This window comes from Rattus rattus, chromosome 9, assembly GCF_011064425.1.
Source record: "Rattus rattus isolate New Zealand chromosome 9, Rrattus_CSIRO_v1, whole genome shotgun sequence".
NCBI lineage: Eukaryota > Metazoa > Chordata > Mammalia > Rodentia > Muridae > Rattus > Rattus rattus.
Window position 1 is genome coordinate 85,621,281 of NC_046162.1, and position 19,618 is coordinate 85,640,898.

At 38.9% G+C, this 19,618-nt stretch overlaps 1 protein-coding gene across 3 annotated transcripts in view; it reads left to right on the forward strand.

The window, feature by feature from the left end:
* Nucleotides 1-19,618, forward strand: part of Usp32 (ubiquitin specific peptidase 32) — a 138,101-nt gene that overhangs the window by 39,527 nt on the left and 78,956 nt on the right. For all 3 annotated transcript variants that reach the window (XM_032914005.1, XM_032914006.1, XM_032914007.1), the window contains exons 3-4: nt 13,882-13,987; nt 17,495-17,613. In XM_032914005.1, the coding sequence (XP_032769896.1) occupies nt 13,882-13,987; nt 17,495-17,613 (225 nt within the window). The remainder of the gene's footprint in view (nt 1-13,881; nt 13,988-17,494; nt 17,614-19,618) is intronic.

Genomic DNA, 19,618 nt, shown 5'->3' on the forward strand with positions numbered 1-19,618 from the left:
CATGAGTACTAATGATCAGTTTTCTTTCTTTTTATTTAACACAGGTCTCTAGCTTATAGGATAATACAGATAAGCCCAGAAATATCTTCTAGCTAATAATAAATTCATCAAATTAGCAATGAAGACTAACCATCATGCTGCATTTTATCATTAGATTTATATGTTTATTAGTTTTATTGGCATATATTAATTATATCAATAATAGATTTTTATTCTCACATTTTTATACATGTATTTAATGATTTTGACCATTCATTCCCCATTATCATCTCTTTTCCCCTGCCATACTCTTAGATCCCTTTCCTCTTCCCAGCTAGTCTTCTTATTTATTTATTTTTTATCAAAAATTTTACCTTTTGTTTGTGTGTGTGTGTGTGTGTGTGTGTGTGTGTGTGTGCACACTCGCGCGTGCGCGCGATTGTTAGCATACACACCTGTGTGAGTTTTAGTGCATGTGGAGGCCAGAAAAGGGTGTCAGGACTCCCAGAGCTGGAGTTATTGGTTGTTGTGAGACATCCAACATGAATGGTGCGAACAGAACTTGAATCTTCTGTGAGAGCAACAACATCTCTTAACCTTAGAGCTGTCTCTCTCCAGCTTTCAACCTTAATGTTTTTTGGCTTTGTGAGCTAGTGAGTTTGATTAGGGCTACCCCCAAGAACGTTGGCAACTCGACAGTGGCTGTACCACTGAAGAAAATGACTGTTCCTCTCCCCAGTAAACTGTTAATTGCATACTCTGAATCCCTTCGCATCTCTAATGATGGAATGTTGACAGACACAATCTTGTGTAACATCACAGTTACTGAGAAAGTTTTAGGCTGTGTCATGACCAGAAAATGTGATATATATTCTATTCCTTCCTCTGGATCATGTGTTCTTTCTGCTTCTTTGCAATGTTCCCTGGACCTTGGAGAGGATGATACTGATACACATTTATGACTGCATTATACCAGTCACTTGTTCTCAGTGTTACACACTTGTAGTAATTGCACTGCAACAAGAATCTTCTCTGATTAAAGCCAATTATAGTACTGATTTATGAACATAAAATATAAATATTTAGAAGCTAGTTTGATGGATATATCGTTTAGCAAAACAGCAGTAGTAGATTCTCTACTGGGGCCTATGGTCTTCTTAGCCATACACTTTTTATTAAGTGCATGGTTTATAGTACCACCTACTTAGGTCTTCAGAGAGCATCATACTAAAATAGCCAAGGTAGTTAGTTTTTTCTTCTAACAGCTAATAGCAGTTAAATTCAAAACTGACGATAGCATAGTTAGCAGATGATATAGGAAGCTCAAGCAAAAGCAGTTTACTTGAAAGTGAGCTTTGGACCTGGGGTCATAGCACCTGACTTGTAGCACTTGAGAGACGAGGGGAAAGGCAAATAATGTTCTCATCTCTCTGCCTCCTGAATCTTTGGATAACTAACTGGTTTGTGCCCTCATGCCTGAGCATTCCTATACTTACTCTCAAACTTAATTAGTTTATATTATAGTGTCAGGAGCCATCTAGGAAAGGCTAAAGGCATGCAGGTAAGTTTTCTGGAGCTGGCCCACCATTTTGCATGACTTCGATGGGTAAGCTCTGAACTGTAGGGCCTTCAGAGATTTTTATCCCAGGATTGTTTCTTGCTACTGATATGCCTTTCCTGTCACTGTTACATAGCCTAATGAGTCCTAGGTACTAGCCCACCCTATTGGGAAGATTTTCTACAGATCAATGAAGATGTACTCTCATGCTATGTAGACAAATCGATGATTCCAAAATTTCTAATAATGATTCTATAGAATTCCTAAATCTATACAAGTAATTTTGAGCCCTCTGTAGTATGTAAGCTGCAAATAGAGCTCTGTAAAACTTCATGTGTCATGGCTAACTGCACTAGGACAAGAAAGCAGCTTGGAACAATTTACAATCAGGAAAAACATTCTTTCTAGGTTAGCTGTGTGATCACTGTCTGGTACCTGAAGGTCATAAACTGGGAATGGATAATTTATTGTAGGTGCAAGGACATAAAATAAAATATTGACTTGCTTATATATACAAAACTTCCAAACTAATGAGACACAAGGAAGATAATCTATCTCCTGGCAAAATCATACTCACTTATGAATAAGAATTACTGCTTTAAACTTTTAACAAATATATGGAGCTACTAATAGATAATGAATATTTAGTCAGGTACTAGTCTTAATGGAACATATGTAAACATTTCTGCTGTAAATCCTTATATGACTTGAATTAGTGTCTTAAACTTGCTATGTAAACTTACAGAGCTTACAGAATGTAAAGCTGCTTGGAAAACTATGTGATCAATTATCCTGAGAAAGTATAAGAGCTAAGAATGACATTAATGGAAAGTGTTTCTTTGTCTCAGCAATAAAAGTTGGAGTAGCAGCTGCTGCCCTCCTCCTCCTCCTCCTCCTCCTCCTCCTCCTCCTCCTCCTCCTCCTCCTCCTCCTCCTCCTTCTCTTTTTGCTTCATTCAGAATAAGTGAGTTTTTCTTGCTGCGAGTGTGACTTTCTTTTCCTTATTCTTTGGCTCACAAAAAAATTAATGAAACATTGAGCCTGTAGCTGATCAACTGATCAACTGTGGCTCCCATGTAAATGAACAAAGAGCCTGATTAAACTAATTCCTTTTCTTAACCCCTTAATCCCTTGCTGCTGAACAGCAGGAGTTAATTATCAAAAGCCAGCAGCTTCTTACCTTAGAATAGCAAAGAGTTAAAGAAAGATAAATATTACCAAAAATAAACAACTTTTAGTTTTGTCCATGAAAACTACCCATCTCTACTTTCCTTAATAGAAATGGCACTGGGCTAGTTCCCAGCAATATTTGTGAAAATACATACAAACATTTGTAGTAATATGCTTTTAAATCATCTTATAATTATTATTGTTAGTTACTCGGTATTTTTGTCACATTATAATTCAAATAGAATTTTGGGGTTAGCCAGGGGAAATCTAATTATAAATGATTAAAAAATGTTTCCTGTATTTTAGTCATTTTAATAAATGACTATGCTTTAATAAATTAGTATGGTTGTAAGTTGGGAATGGTTGTTTTTTTATTTCAAATAATTAGAAAGATTTGTGAATTACTTTGGTTAATGCTTGCTTTTGCTTTTCAGTCGTTCTGAATTATTGAAGTAATTCCATGAGTCCATATATTTGGACAGGATGAAACTGACATACAGTCACTTCTTTTTATAGGGACTACTGAATTTCAAGAGGACAGAGAAATATACCATGTAGAATGTTCTATTTCTAAAATTTGAAAACTTTGTAAGTGCATTTTTCTTTCCAAAGCAAAGTATACACTTACAACAGTTGATTGACATTTTTGTATGATGTTATTTAATAAATGTAGAAATAATTCTCCTGTCCCATTTTAAATGTCCCAGATTTATATTCATATAACCAGGGTTTTTTTTTCTGTTTGCATATTTCTTTCTAGAAATATAATTATCAAGATTAGACACTGGAGAAATGGTTCAATGGTTAAGAGTACGTCTGCTCTTCCAGAAGACCTGAGTTCACTTCCCCACATCCACATCACAGCTGCCTTTATCTCCAACTCCAGGGATCCAGCTCCCATTATGGCTTCTGTGAATACACACACACACACATACACGCACGCACGCATGTAGATCTTTTTTTTAAAAAAATCAGATACTATAAAAATATTTTTTGGGTTGGGGATTTAGCTCAGTGGTAGAGCACTTGCCTAGCAAGCACAAGGCCCTGGGTTCAGTCCCCAGCTCCGAAAAGAAGAAAAAAAAATATTTTTTGAGTTTAATAAATATAGGCATAAATTTTTTGCAACCTACTTTTAATAAGGTTTAATCTTCTCCTCTCTCCCACCACCTAGCAGAGGCAGTGGAAGAAAAAGGTTATTAGGATATGGGGAAAGTGAACCTGTTCAGCAATAATTCTTTGACAACAGTTCACTCCCACAGCAAACACCAAATACGATTCTGCAGCTGCTGAATCTAATCCTCTAGTCAGGCAGACACCAGGCATGAACTGGCAACTACAGTATAGTCCTTAAGAAGCCTCCAGGCTAGCCAATTGGGCTGAGGTGAGACCACAGAAGCAAGCTGCAAGCTGCTGCAGGAACTTCAAGAGTAGTTCTTGGGCAAGTTTCTCTGAGGTGGTGTTATCACAGTCGAGCTCAACAATGCTATGTAAGGCAAACCAATACAAGCATATCTTTGAGGACAAATAGTGAAGTGGAGCAAACCAAACCAAAGCTTAGTACTTGTCTCCCACTGTCTGTGGGGGTCATATTTATACTTCTTCACCCAGAGTCTTTCGAGTGTTTGCTATGTCAAAACATTCTTTCACCTATTTACTTTAGCAAGATACCCTTTCACCTGTGTGCCCAAGCAGAACATCATTTAACATAACTTTCCAAAAAACCTAGAAGTTTCCACTTCAAGTAAGTCTTTTTGTTTTCCACTTACCTATTTATTTATTTATTTATTTACTTTAATTTACATCTACATCCCAGTCAAAGCTTCCCTTCCCTCCTCACCTCCTAGTCCCTCCCTCCCATATCCCCCTGCCCACTTCTCCTAAGAGAAGAGGCAGTCCCCCCTTGGGTACCCTAGGACATCAAGTTGCAGCAGGACTAAGTACATCCTCTCCCACTGAGGCCTGACCAGGCAGTCCAGATAGGAAGAGGAGATACAACAGAAGTCAACAGAATCAGAGCCAAGCCTCTGCTCCAATTGTTAGGGGACCCACATGAAGACCAAGCTACTTCATTCATATGCTACAAATGTGTAGGGGCCTAGGTCTAGTGCCAGCATGCTCTTTAGTTGGTGGTTCAGCTTCTCTGAGCCCCATGGGCCTAGATTAGGTGACTCTGTAGGAGTCCTTGACCCTTTTGTCTTGTTCCATCCCATCCCCAATTCTTTCACAAGACTCCTTGAGCTCCGCCTGATGTTTGGCTGTAGGTCTTTGCATCTGTTTCCATCAGCTGCTGGATGTAGCCTCACAGGAGACAATTATGTTAGGTTCCTGTCTGCAAGCGTAGCAGATTAACATTAATAGTATTGGGTTGGCTCTCTCCCATGGGACGTATCTTAAGTTAGGCCAGTCATTGATTGTCCATTCCCTTAATCTGCTCCATCTTTATCTTGCACATCTTCTAGGCAGGACAAATTTTGGATCTAAGGTTTTGTGGGTGTGTTGTTGTACTCCTCTCTCCATTGGAAGTCCTGCCTGGTTACAGGAGGTGGCCACTTTAGGCTCCATATCCCTGACTGTTAAAAGTCTCAGCTGGGGCTGGAGAGATGGCTCAGTGGTTAAGAGCACCCGACTGCTCTTCCAGAGGTCCTGAGTTCAATTCCCAGCAACCACATGGTGGCTCACAACCATCTGTAAAGAGATCCGATGCCTTCTTCTGGTGTATCTGAAGACAGCTACAGTGTACTTATATATAATAAATGAATAAATCTTTAAAAAAAAAAAAGTCTCAGCTAGGTCACCATCATAGACTCCCTGAAGCTCCCCAATCCCAGGTCTGCAGCTAGTCCTAGAGATGCCCCCTACCAATTTCCATTCTCTCTCCTAGCCCTCTCCCACCTCCCCTCTCACCACACCTGATTCTCATCCCCGGTCCCCTATCCCCAATCCCCAGTTCACTCCCTCCATCCACCTCTGATGTCTGTTTTATTTCCCCTTTTAACTGAGATTCATGCATCTTCCCCTGGGTCCTTCTTATTACTTAGTTACTTTGGGTCTGTGGATTGTAGCATGGTTATCCTGTACTTTATGGCTAATATCTCTTTATAAGTGAGTATCTTTCTGAATCTAGGTTACCTCATTCAGAATGATATTTTCTAATTCTATCCATTTGCCTACAAATCCATGATTTCATTATTTTTAATAGCGGGGTAATATTCCACTGTGTAGATTACCACATTTTCTTTATTCATTCTTGAGGGACAACTAGGTTGTTTCCAGTTTCTGACTGATATGAATAAAGCTGCTATGAACATAGTTGAGCAAGTATCCTTGTGGTATAGTGGGGCATGTTTTGGGTATATGCCCAGGAATGGTATATTTGGGTCTTGGGATAGAACTGTTCACAATGTTCTAAGAAACTGCCAAATTGATTTCCAAAATGGTTGTACTAGTTTGAGCTCCTACCAGCAGTGAAGGTATGTTCTCTCTGCTCCACATCCTCCCCAGCATGTGCTGTCTGTTGAGTTTTTGTTCTTAGCCATTCTGATGTATATAAGATAGAATCTCAGAGTTGTTTTCATTTGTACTTCTCTAATGACTAAGAAATTTTCTTGTATGATTTTGTTGACAATGCTTTCTGGGCCTTGTAGCTGGGAATCTTCTCCTTCTTCTCTGTATTATTTTTAGGTTTGGTCTTTCCATAGAGTCCTAGATTTCTTGAATGTTTTGTATCATGAATTTTTTGATCTAGCATTTTCTTTGACTGATGTAATGATTTCTTCAATCGGTTCTTCTCTGCCTGAGAGTCTCTCTTCCATCTTCTGTATTCTCTTGGTGATGCTTGCACCTGTAGTTCCTGTTCTCTTCCCTAGACTGTCCATGTCCAAGATTCCCTCAGTTTATGTTTTCTTTATTGCTTCTATATCCATTTTCAGTTCTTAGTTTTATTCATTTTCTTCATCTGTTTGTATTTTCCTACATTTCTTATTTTAAAAGATTTATTTTATGTATATGAGTGCTCTATTTGAATGTACACCTGCATGCTAGAAAAGGGCATCAAATCACATTATAGATGGTTGTGAGCCATCATGTGGTTGCTGGGGATTGAAGTCAAGACCCGTGGAAGAGCAGACAGTGCTCTTACCTTCTGAGTCATCTCTCCAGCCCCTTCCTGTGTTTCTTTACAAGATTTATTTATTCATTTCCTCTTTAAAGGCCTCTATCTTCTTTATAAGATTGAATGTAAGGTCATATTCTTGTGCTTCTGCTGTGTTAGGATATCCAGGGTTGCTGCAACAGGATAGCTGGGCTCTGGTGGTGCCATAGTGCCCTGGCTCTTGTTGATTGTGTTCTTAGTGTCCTTTAGCCATATGGTTGTCCTTGGTGATGGCTGAATGTTCTTGGTGCCAGCAAGAATCCTCTGAGAGGCAGGCAGAACCTGACAGTGGATCTCAGGGAGCAGGACAGTGCTCACATTTGCTGGTTATGCCCCAGGTGGCCTGGTGGGTAGGGATTGTCTGGATAGGGGGTCTAAAGTGGATGCTCCTAGAGGCCTCACAGACCTCCTTGGAGAAGCAGGACACTCCTGGGGTCCCACAAGTTTCCTCCTGATGGCAGGACCAGAAGATGGAGGTCTAGGGACAGCACACAACTCACCTCTGCTGGCTGTGCCCCAGGTAGACCTGGCTGGCTGGAGATTGGTACAGGGAGAGGTGTAAGCTGGATGAGTACCACAGACTTCCTCTGGAAAGCAGGGAAGCCATGGGCCAAAAGATGGAGGTCAGGGGACAACCTGGTACTCAACCTCTGCTGGCTGTGTTCCCAGTGGACCCTACTTGTGTTTAATCAGTCTTATAGCAGTGACATCTAGTACAATAATTGAGCTAGAAACATGTGATATCACTTCAGTTATAAGAAATCTGGGCCTCCATAGGCTTGTTCAAACACATGAGTCTATGGGGACCTTATCTAACCATAGCATAATAAAAAGTACATTAAAAAACAGGAATCTGGATTTATATCTGAAGGTATTTATTAGGATTAAGAGTATTTAATTTAATTAAGAGTTCAAAATAAGAGATATTTTCTCTTTCATATTTTATTGAAAATAGGGGGGCAGTTTGTACAATATATTCTGATCATAGTTTGCCCTCCTCATCTCTTTCCAGATCCTCCACACCTTCCCAGTCTTCTAATTCTATGTCTGTTTATCTGTTTAAGGAGAACAAACAGGCAGCTGGGTAGCGGTGGCACACACTCCATTAATTTCGGTGTTTGAGAGGCAGAAGCAGGAGGAACTCTGAATTTGAGGCCACCCAGGTCTACAGAGTGAGCTCCAGGACAGCCAAGGCTACACAGAGAAACTGTCTCAAGAAACAAAACCCATAAGAACATAAAATCTAAAACTAGTATGCAAGTAAAGGACCAGTAAGATATAGGGGGGAGGAGGAAGAAACAGAGAAACAGAAACAGAGAGGGCAGAGCACCCAAACAAAGCATTATGAGACAAACAGACAAAAACAAACAAACAGAAAAGCTCTAAAAATACCTTAGAGTTCACAACCTTTGGCTGTCTACTGATGGGCATGGGGCCTGCTCTTAAAGTATTGTTTGTATACACAGTGAGACTCCCTTGAAGAAACTAATTTTCCCTTTGAGAGTGGTTGTTAATTGGTGGTAGTGCCTTGATTGGGAATGGAAGCTTGTGTCTACTTCCCCATCTCAGTGCCGGGACACCCATTTAGTTTTGGATCTGTGCAGGCCGTAGTACAGTCTTTGGGTTTATATGTGTGTGTGTGTGTGTGTGTGTGTGTGTGTGTGTGTGTGTGTGTGTGTGTGTGTGTGTGTGTGTGTGTTGGGTGATGGTAGTGTTATGAGTACCCTTTGGCCAGCTGCCACAGTCTTTGAGTTCATATGTATATCAATTTTGTTTTCTCTGCAAGATAATGTTTTCTTCTTATCATCTATCTCCTCTATTACAATCTCCAGCTTCCTTATTTACAGACTTCTCTGTGCCCTGAGGGGAGAGTTTGGTTAATGACATCCCATTTAGGACTGAGTGTTTCAAGATCTCTCAATCTCTGCACATTGTCTAGTTGTGGGTTTCTGTATTAGTTCCTGTCTACTGCAGCAGGAAGCTTCTTCGAGGATGGCTCAGTGAGACAGTGATCCTATGTGTATAGCAGACCATCACTAGGTATCATTGTTATGTACCTTTAATACAGAAATAGTATTTGGTTTTCCCCTGGGTCCATGGCCTATCTAGTTTCAGATTACTGCCACCTGAGCAGTGTCAGGCATTATTTCCTTCTGTAGTGGCCCTTAGATCAATCAGATAGTGGTTGGTTACTCCCACAATGTAGGCCAGTATTACCCCAATGATCACCCTGGTACATGGAGGATTTGTTGCACAGTTGGTATTACCTTTCTGCTCTGGAGAACTCATGTCAGTAGTGGGTAAAGACTCTAGTTAGGTACCATCTCAACTTGTTCATGTTCAATGAAGATGTGTCATCTTCAGTAGTAGGGCCTTCCACAAACTTAGGTAATAGCCTAAGTTGTTTTGGGAGTTTTCTATGAGTACCGTTCAGCCAACAACTCAATCAGATATAACCCATTTTGAGTACTTGGTGGTGAGAGATGTATGGTTGGGGCTTTTTCACCCTGTTATTTGCTGGCTCCATTTAGATTTCTTTCATAAATGCTTTCTCATAATTTAGTTCATTATGTACCTCTATGAGCCTTTGAACATATGCAAGTTATTTCTTTGTGAAATATTAGTCTTTCAGGGCATAACAGCCACCGCCCAAAAAGAGAGCATCCTCTTTGTATTAGTGCTCTTGTCAATAAAACTCTTAGCCTTCCTAAAAACACTAACTTAATGGTCAAAACTCTGATTTTTATGTTAAACTGCAATATTTCAATTCTGTTTATAGGGGTACATAATCAGAAATTTTTTCCTTGATTTGAAGGTAAAACTATAAAATTCTTTGGAATTTGAAGTTAATGTCTCAGGAGCTTATTGTTTTCTTTCCTAATTGAACTATGATGCTTTTATTGTTTTTAAGAATCCATAGTTAAGACATGATATTGATAAAGTAATCCTTCTTTAAAATGTACAAGGACTAGATAAATGGTAAGAAAGCTTGATGTGCAAGCACAAGGACAAGAGTTCAAAGCCCACTGCCCATGTTTTTTTAATTTAATTTATTTATTTTGAAAAAAGGGGGGGAGGCAGACATGGCAGCATGTGAGCCTGTAACCCTAGTGCCTTGGGGGAGGAGAGAAAGTGATTGCTGCCCATCAACCTGGCTCCAGGTTCAATGAAAGACCCTTCTCCAGGGAAAGAGGACAGCAGAACATGCCACCTAATGCCTCTCTCTAGTCTTTGCACACGTTTACACATACATCAAGCACAAAAAAAAATTATGGAAGCTTTAAAATGTTGTCTTAGTTTTTAACTTTTTTTTTTTTTTTTTTTTTTTTTTTCTTTCTGAAATAAGGTTTCTCTTTGTATCTCTTGCTGGTCCATAGACCAGCCTGGTTGGGGATTGGCTTACCTCTGCCTCCTGAATGTTGGGACTAAGGATGGATGTGAAACCACTGCCCAGTTAATTTTTTACTATTCTTACTCATACTCTAGTTTTGTGTGTGTGTGTGTGTGTGCGTGTGTGTGTGTGTGTGTGTGCGTGTGTGTGTGTGTGTGTGTGTTTCTAAGACAAGGTCTCTCTACATAGAGCTGGCTGGCCAAGAGCTCAGGCCAGGTCACCCTTAAACTCACAGAGATCCTCCTTGTCATAATCAAATACAACAAAACTTTAGAAGTGAGTAATTTCTTACCATTCTTAATGTATAGTTCTACCATATTCCCATAATTTTTAAAGAAGTCCTTAAGCTTTGATTTGTCTATCTCATGAGACAGGTTGCCAATGAAAGATCTCTTGAAGTTCCTCAGGAGCCAATATCACCTTTCTCACCAGCCTCATGGTTTGGTCTGGTCCCCTAGGAGATGACTATTTATTGCTCTTGCACTGTTTTGATATCTCTGAGGCCTCTGCAGTGGAATCTGAGTTTTAGGCTTAGATTCTGTGCTGCTTTAAAAATCATGAGGTAGGTTCCCAGTCACCAGAACAACACTATTGGAAAGAAGGCTCTTAATGGTCACAGAGGCCCAAGATGTCCTCAAATCTTCATGTACTTCTTGGGCTATCTTTCTTAGTGCTAGAGAATAGCTAGTAGGGAATATTTCTTTTTCCTAATGTGCTTGTGCGCTCGCTCGTTCACGCTCGCGCTCTCTCTCTCTCTCTCTCTCTTTTTCTCTCTCTCTCTCTCTCTCGTGTGTGTGTGCGTGTGTGTGTGTGTGTGTGTGTGTGTGTGTGTGTGTGTGTGTGTAGTTTATTTTTATTTTTGAGACAGAGTTTCTCTGTGTAGTCTTGACTGACTCTCTGTAGACCAGGCTGACCTTAAACTCAAAGATCCCCCTGCCTCTGCCACCCAAGTGCTGGGATTTTCTGTTTCCTTTCCTTCCTCCAAATCTTGTTTATGAACTTCACTGTGTCCACAGACTACACCTGCTAGCTTTCAATTTTAATCTAACCCCTTATGGATACAAAGAGTTCTTTTTATAACATATTTGCATTTTGTCACAAACCCTACCCATTCAGCAGAGGACTAGGCTTCTTCATGACCATTGTTCTGGTTAATTCAACCTGAGTGAGGGAGAAATAAGCTTTGTGTATGAAGGATGGCAGGAACCCCTCATACAACTCTGCCTCTTAAAGCTTAGTATTGATTAGGTATTTCCTGAAAACTCATTTCTTCATTCAGAAATTTAGATTTGCCTGATAGGCTATTTCTCCACCTCCGCCGCTGATGAAATGAGCCAATCCAAGCCAGATCAGATTATGTTAAAGGCAGGGAAGGTGCTTTTGGGCTAGTGAGTTCATTGGTCCCAGGAACCGAGGGGAGTCGGGGTAGGGAGAAAGAGAGAAAAGGCATGTTCACAAGGGAGAGGAAAGGAAGGAAGGAAGGAGGGAGGGAGGGGGGACGGGAGAGAAGAGGGGAGGAGAGGCACAAAATATCTGAATATATAGGGAAGAACCTCCTCTGGGGAAAGAACAGCCTAGTTCTGAGCTGGAAAATTCAGGGTTGGGAGCAGGGTATGCCAGGTAGGGACTGAGGGATGCTGGGAGAACCTGGAGGCCAGGTTGGTCTGCTTTGGTATATAAAATATGCACTTTAGTCCCTTGTCCCCCAAACACTGCCAAATTTGCTGTGAGAAATTGATTTAATAAATTAATATTTGCAAAAGATTATCTAGAAAAAGGTTTTGTAGATAAAAATGAATTGACAGATCCCATGTTCACTAAAAATTTAAATGGAAAAGTATTCTTTTGAAGATTAAAGTTTTGAAAACATCAACTATTTAATTTTCCTTCAATATTAGGGACTGTGCCAGTGCCTTGACCATGCCAGTCTGGTGCTCTTGATAAAGTTAAGAGATATATAATATATATATTATTAATATTAAAATATAGCTTGAAAAAATATATATCTCCAAGGCCTGTCGACTTTTAGCCAGGTGCTTTAAAAGATATTTTAAAGTTTACTCAGAAAACAGTATTTTCTGAGGCAAAAGTCATGAATATAAATTTATATCCCAAATAGCGAGATTATAGGCCTGCACCACCATGCCAAGTCTTGCTCGTTTTGTTTTGTTTTGTTTTGTTTTGAGACAGAATCTCACGTTTATAATTCTGGCTGGCCTAGAACTCATTATGTAGACCAGACTAGCTTTGAAACTCGTAAAGATGTGCTTGCTTCTGGTTATTGAGCATCTGGATTATAGACATGGCAATACGATATTTGGTCCTTGTTTGTTTTCCATGTATGGCCATACCATGGCACACATGTGAATATTCAGAAAACTTACAGGAGTTGTTTCTCTCCTTTTGCTTTGTGGGTTTCAGGGATTAAACTCAGGTTATCAGGCTTAGTGGTAAGCTCCCTTACCCACTGAATTGTCTCACTGGCCCATAAATAATTTTTAACTATATACGTTTTTTTTTTTTCCTTTTTCTTTTTTTCAGAGCTGGGGACTGAACCCAGGGCCTTGCGTTTGCTAGGCAAGTGCTCTACCACTGAGCTAAATCCCCAACCCCAATATATATAAGTTTTAATAATGAATGAGTAATGTAATAATTCTAAGTAATTTGTAGTCATTGCTGATACTGTCCCTTTTGTGTCTATAGTTTTTATTCTATTATAAATATTGTAATAAATTTCTATTAATAAATGTTTTTTGTTGTTTATTATTCTGAACATTAGGGAATGTCTTTCATTCTAATCAAAATAATATATGTGTAAGTTCGGCCGAAATTAAAGGACACTCTATAATACAAAATTTTAATCAAACTATTGCAGCTATTGAAGGGAGTTTTGTTCCCTCTTTTGAGCCTTGATAAGGATCCAAACAAACTAACTAGTCAGACATGTCATCCTGTAAAGTGTGTGTATATAGGGTAGGTGGATATATCATCTGAGTGCTGTAATAAGGTACAAAAGAAGAGAGAGAATTGTTAATGGCATTTTAATAAATGTTTGTTGCAGTTTTTCTCATAACCCAGTTAGTTCTCAAATAATGGAGACTGGAGTAGTATATTTATCAAGTTCTAAGGGCACAACAACTGAGCAGAGTTATTCTTTTTTAATCTATGCTAATCTGGCTACCTCCCAGACAAAATCCTTAAAATATTTGCATTGTATGGAGTTCTCTACACTTGAGCCTTTGTCTCCTAGATTCTCTACCCTTGGCAATCCCAGCTTCCTCTCTCCTGCCACCCACTCCCCCAACCCCTGGCAGGGAGGAAGTCCAGCATTAGCTGATCAACCTCTTTATTGACCAATCAAGCAAGAATTAGGGAGCAATGTTTACACAACATTGAGACAGGAGATTTCAGAATAAGGATTGCAACCAGATGTGGGGGCACAGAAATCAACATTCAAATAATTATACAGGGAACAATAACATGCCTACAGAAAGTCATTATATCACTAAAATTAATCAGAGCATTGTCTATAGGTGGAGACAAGGCTAGTTTAGTTAAGAATGATGACACCTCATATTTTTGTTAACTGAGACATCTCTTAAGGTTGGCTTTCTCTCGTTGTTTCTTCAGGTGATTTACTGTTCTTTTGGTGGAACATCCAAAGGGCTGCATTTCAACAACTTAATAGTTGGACTCGTCCTCCTTACAAGAGGCAAAGATGAAGAGAAAGCAAAATGTAAGTTCTTCTTTTATCTCGAGTGATAATAGTATCACATGTGTAGAATAATCAACCTCAAAATCTAGAAATCCTAATGGCTATTACTCCAAAGATACAGTGACCAGTAAGCACTTGACAATGTGGCTATTCACATAGTGAACTAAAACTATTGTGATATCACCTTTTAAATTAAATGTAATGACTGTACTGACAAGTATTTATAAAAATTTCAGTCCTTAATCTTTTGCTGTTGAGAGTGTAAAATGACAGTGCAACTACTTTTAGGGCTTTTTTTGGTTTGTTTGTTTGTTTCTCCACTTATTGTTTGTTCTGGGAATTAAACTCACGGCCTATCTGGATGAATAAATGTCAATTTTTGCACAGTAAAACCTTATGTATAAGGAAAGGAAGTAAAGTACTGATCCATGTTTAAACATTGATAAGCCTCAAAACTATTTTACTTGAGGAGCTGGAAAGTTGGTTCAGCAGTTAGGAATAAGTGTAGCTAGCTCTTCCGGAGGACCTGAGCTCAATTTCCAGCACCTGTGCAGCGAGTCTAACAACTGCCTGTAACTGTAGCGCTGGAGTATCTAACATCATCTTCTGGCCTCTGTAGGTGCTAGCCTTCCCATATTTTTAAAACATATGTGTACATATTACTGAATAATGGGTGCCATTTAGAGTAGATCACACATTATGATTATAGTTATGTAATGTTTCTAGAATAAGCAAACCAATAGAGGCAGAATATAGTAGATGATATTGTCAAGGTACTTGGTGGACAGGGAAATGGAGAATGAATAGCTCCTGGTGGGTATGAGAGTTTCGGTTTATGTTTTTGCTTTCTCCTTTCTGTGGTATTGGAGATTGACATGCTATGAAAGTGCCCTGCCACTCTGCTCTATTGTTAGTAGGTATAAAATTTCTTTTTAAGTTGATGAAAATGTTCTGAAATTAGTGGTAATTGTTGTACAACCTTGTACATATACTAAAAATTACTAAAGTATACTAAGATATATGTTTTTAAAGATTAATTTTTCAGAATGTTACCTATATCACTAAGGCTATTAACATTAAAAAAAAATATGGCTGGGTGCGGTGGTATATGCCTTTAATCCCATCAGTTGGAGGCAAAGGCAGGTGGTATCTATGAGTGTGAAGCCAGTCTGGTCTATATCATGAGTTCCAGGATAGCCAGGGCAACAAAATGAGGCCTTGACTCAGAAAACTTAAAACAAAACAAAATCAATCTCCCCCCTCCCAAAACAATCAATAAACCTGGGGAAAAAGAAGGAAAAGAAAAAAATGGGAAGATATAAACTTAGTAGTCTGTTTTTCCCTTACTTTATAAAACCAAAAGTTAATTTATTTCTGTAAATTACCTATGGTCAGAAAGTGTAGGTCTTCCTTTCTGTAAGTTTCATTATGTAGCCTAGATTGGCCTGGAATACTCATGTATCAGCCTTCTATCTTTCCAGGCTAATAAGGATTTAAAATATAGAGAGCTAACCACATATGGAGACACATACTGTCATTCCAGCACTGGGGAAGCAGATGCAGGAGAATGGCTTAGCAGTCTGGGCTATCTAGTGAGACCTAAGTTAAAACAACAACAACCACAGAAAACACAATAAAGATAAAACAAATAATGCTGGGAATGTGGCTCAGTGGTAGAGTACTTGATATGTACAAGGTCCCTGGTTTTTATTCCCAGCAGCAGAAGGGAAAGGTCTAATATACATAAATTATATGTAAGTACTGTACTATTTTATGTATTTAGGTACATTTTGGAATGCTTAAAAGGTCTTAGAACCAAGCCCCATGATCCAAGAAGACTAGAACTTCAGTTCACCTCTCTTTGGGACAATGTTCAAGCCCTAACAATATTTCAGTAATACATGAGATGTGTATTTTCACCCAGCTTATTATTTTGTAAAATTCCGTCATCTGCATCTGACATCTTGATGTTTCAAAAAGGAAACAGTTTGCTCTGTTTGGTAGCACAGTTGGGAGATAGTGGCAAGAGGATTGGATTAGCAGTACTTCAGGGTTATCCTCAGCTACATATCAACTTGGAGGCTATGTGACACCCTATCTTTAAAAACAGAACAACAAAAAGAGAAGAATGATGTATTATCCTTAATTCTACAAAATCCCTGAATTTCTGCCCTTCTCAGAGATAGTATTCTAAGAGAGTAAATGACCTCCTTTATCTTTTACACATTTTTATGTATTTGTATTTTTATTTCTGTAAGCATATCTTCAACAGTTCGGCAGGTTTTGAACTTTTAAAATGGCTTATAGTTATTTTGAAATTTGTTTTTCTCCCACTGAATATATATTTCTTTATGTTTACTCACCTTTAAGAACATACTCTGTTTAACTGCTGTATGGTATTTCATTATATGTACTCATACATCTGTTTATTTTGTTTTGTTTTTTGAGACAGGATTTCTTTGTGTAGCCATGGTTGTCCTTGAACTAACTCTATAGACCAGGCTGACCTTGAACTCACAGAAATCTCAATTTGTTTCTTAATAAATATTTATCTTCTTTCTAAATTTTGTTACAAATAGTAATTAAATAAACATCTTGGGTTTTGTGCACAGGTGTTAGCATCTCTGAATGTTAAAATGGTATTGTTTAGAAGTAGAGTTTCTGACACACATCTTTTTCTAGATTTTTGACAAATATAGACTGGTTACATTTATTTATATACTCATCACATTTTGTAAGAGATCCTGGCCAGGGGCTAGTGGTGCCTTTCATCTCAGCACTCTGGAGGCAGAGGCAGAGAGAGGCAGAGGCAGAGAGAGGCAGAGGCAGAGACAGAGAGAGGCAGAGGCAGAGAGAGGCAGAGGCAGAGGCGCAGAGGGGAGGCAGAGGAGAGGCGCAGAGGCAGGAGGCAGGAGGCAGGAGGCAGGAGGCAGGAGGCAGGAGGCAGGAGGCAGGAGGCAGGAGAGGCAGGTGAATCTTTTGAGATTAAAGCCAGAAGCCAGCCTGATCTATAGAGTGAGTTTCAGGACTACCAGGGTTACACAGAGAAGTCTTGTCTTGAAAAAAACTAAAAGGGGTTGAGGTTGGGGGCAGAGGGAGGGAGGGAGGGAAAGAGGGAGAGAGAGAGAGAAAGAGAGAGAAAGAGATCCCATTTTTCCTGGTCTTTGCTAATATTTGGTATTAACCTCATGTATGAAAAAATACTTCAGTTATGCTGAAGACTAAATTAAACAGACAGGCGTGGTGCACACACTTGTAATCATAGCTCTCAGGAGACTGAGGCATCAGAATTGAGTACTGTGACCCCAGACCTGGGTTCTGTAGTACTAGCCCAGCCAAGACTGTAGAACAAGACCATCTGAGGAGGATGAAGAGGAGGAGGAGGAGAAAGAGGAGGAAGAGGGCCAATGAAAATGACAACAATAACAAAGTGTACTTATGAAGTGCAATGAATTGTGCCTTTCTCTTCTCTTTCTACTTGAACTAAACTGTACTTTATATAAAGAATACTTTATTTTTCTTTCTTAGATATTTTTAGTCTTTTTTCAAGTGAATCTGGGAGCTATGTTGTGCGGGAAGAAATGGAAAGAATGCTCCATGTGGTGGACGGTAAAGTCCCAGATACACTCAGGAAGTGCTTCTCGGAGGTACGTTTACAGATTTATATTTCATTTCTTTGTGTTGATGAAGTGTTAACACTTTCTGATAAATGTGGCTATGATGGGTACTTATATACAGAGTGCTCTTGGTATTTTTTTATTTAATGATTAATATTTCAGGTATTATGTATTCAATAAAGGTATGTGATGTATTCAATAAAGAATACTTGTATTATCTAATAGTCCTATAGGAAAAGAGACTAGAATGAGGAAACTGGAGAAGAGTCAGTTGAGTATTGCTTTTTAAGATAATTAGGAAAATCTGTCGGATAGAGTGAAAATCAAGAGTTCATGTTTCTTATTAGTTCTATGTTTATGAATAAAGTTTCTGATTCTGGGACCAAAGAGATGGCTCAGTGGCTAAGAGTTCATGTTACTCTTCCAGAGGACTCTAGTTTGGTTCTTAGCACCCAGTTAAAGTGATTCACAGCTTCACAGCTGCAGTGAACCTGACAGTTGTACTCTCTGGGGCACCTGCCCTCATACACACATACTCATACGTGTGCATAATTTAATAATAATAAAACTGAGGAAGAAAAGAGACAATCCTCAATTAATAAGGGCTATTAATTTTTTATACTTATAATGTTACACTTTCCCACACAGGTACACTGGCACCATTGTACACTCAGGCTCCTGAAGAGATATAGGTGTAACACCACAATAGATCTATTTAGTGTTTCTATGTGTTAGGTGCTAAAGGATAGACTGCCTATATTTTTGGTTCTGTTATACTTACTTGAATTTGCTGTAATAGTATTTTAACATAAATTGGGCTATACATTGTTTTTCTGGTAACAAAAAGTTAATGGTCAGGAAAAAAGTCTTTGCAAATCAAAGTAATGGATTTTCGCAAAGATAGCAAATGCATTAATATTCTGTTCTTTTTTCAGAGAAAATATATAGTCTTACATTTAAATAAGGCTTATTTAGACATTCCTATTTTGTTGATGGGAACGAGAAGTATTTGACTACGTGTTTCTTCAAATTATTGGTAGTAGTGATTAGTACTATAAGGAAATTAAATGGACTGAGAGGTAGGTGCTGAGTCATCTCTCAAGCACCCCTATAGTGACAATATTAGAGTTTTGCTTTCTTTGAAAAACACAAAAATATTATAGGAATGTATTTTCATTTTATCTCGGATATGGCGATGTGTGACTGCTTTAGACTGTTCACAGCAGCTGACTGTGATTTGTTTCATACTGTAGTAGAGGTGTGGTTTGCCCCCTGCAGATAGTTTCTGTGATTGTGTGATGTTTGGAATTCTGGGGACTTTTCAGAGGGTGTATAAATGCTAGGCCCCAAGAGGCATGGTGAGTTGTTGGTTATTTTGGTTGCTGTTTGTTAAGTAATTGTCATAAAGAAGAAACAGGAAGAAAAAGAAATCACATATCCTGACAGCAAAGATCAAACTTCTCCAAGGAACTCAACACCCCTAATCATCGAGAAGTAGTCTAACGATAATGTTGCCCCCTTTCTGATTCCTGACTTTATTCAGAGATCTCTTTTCTTTCTTCTCTATCCTCCTTTCTCTCCATCTAGTGATCAGGGATAAAATGGCGGAGGGTGAGGGGGATAAAAATAAAGAGTAGGCAAAACAACCCACAAGGTAGCTAAAGGACAGCTACACATTCCCTTTTGGGTTTTTATAAACGTTTCATAGCCATGATTGATTACATGACCTTTGGTGATGAATGTAGCCTTCCTCCTCCTTCTTCTCTAGTGTTTGGCAGAGGAGCTTAAAATTAATTATTATTCTCATGTACTAATGCTGTAATCAATATTAGTGAAGCTACTCAGTGGCTGTGAGCTGTCAGCCTAGTAACACACATTTTATAAAGCTCAATAATGTCAGGGGAAAGGAAGGAAAGCCAAGTACAGAACTGTCTTTTTAAAAAGCTTATTGTAGAACTTCAAGACTCTGAAGAAAGAAATTGAAGAAGATCTCAGAAGATGGAAAGATCTCCCATGCTCATGGATTGGCAGGATT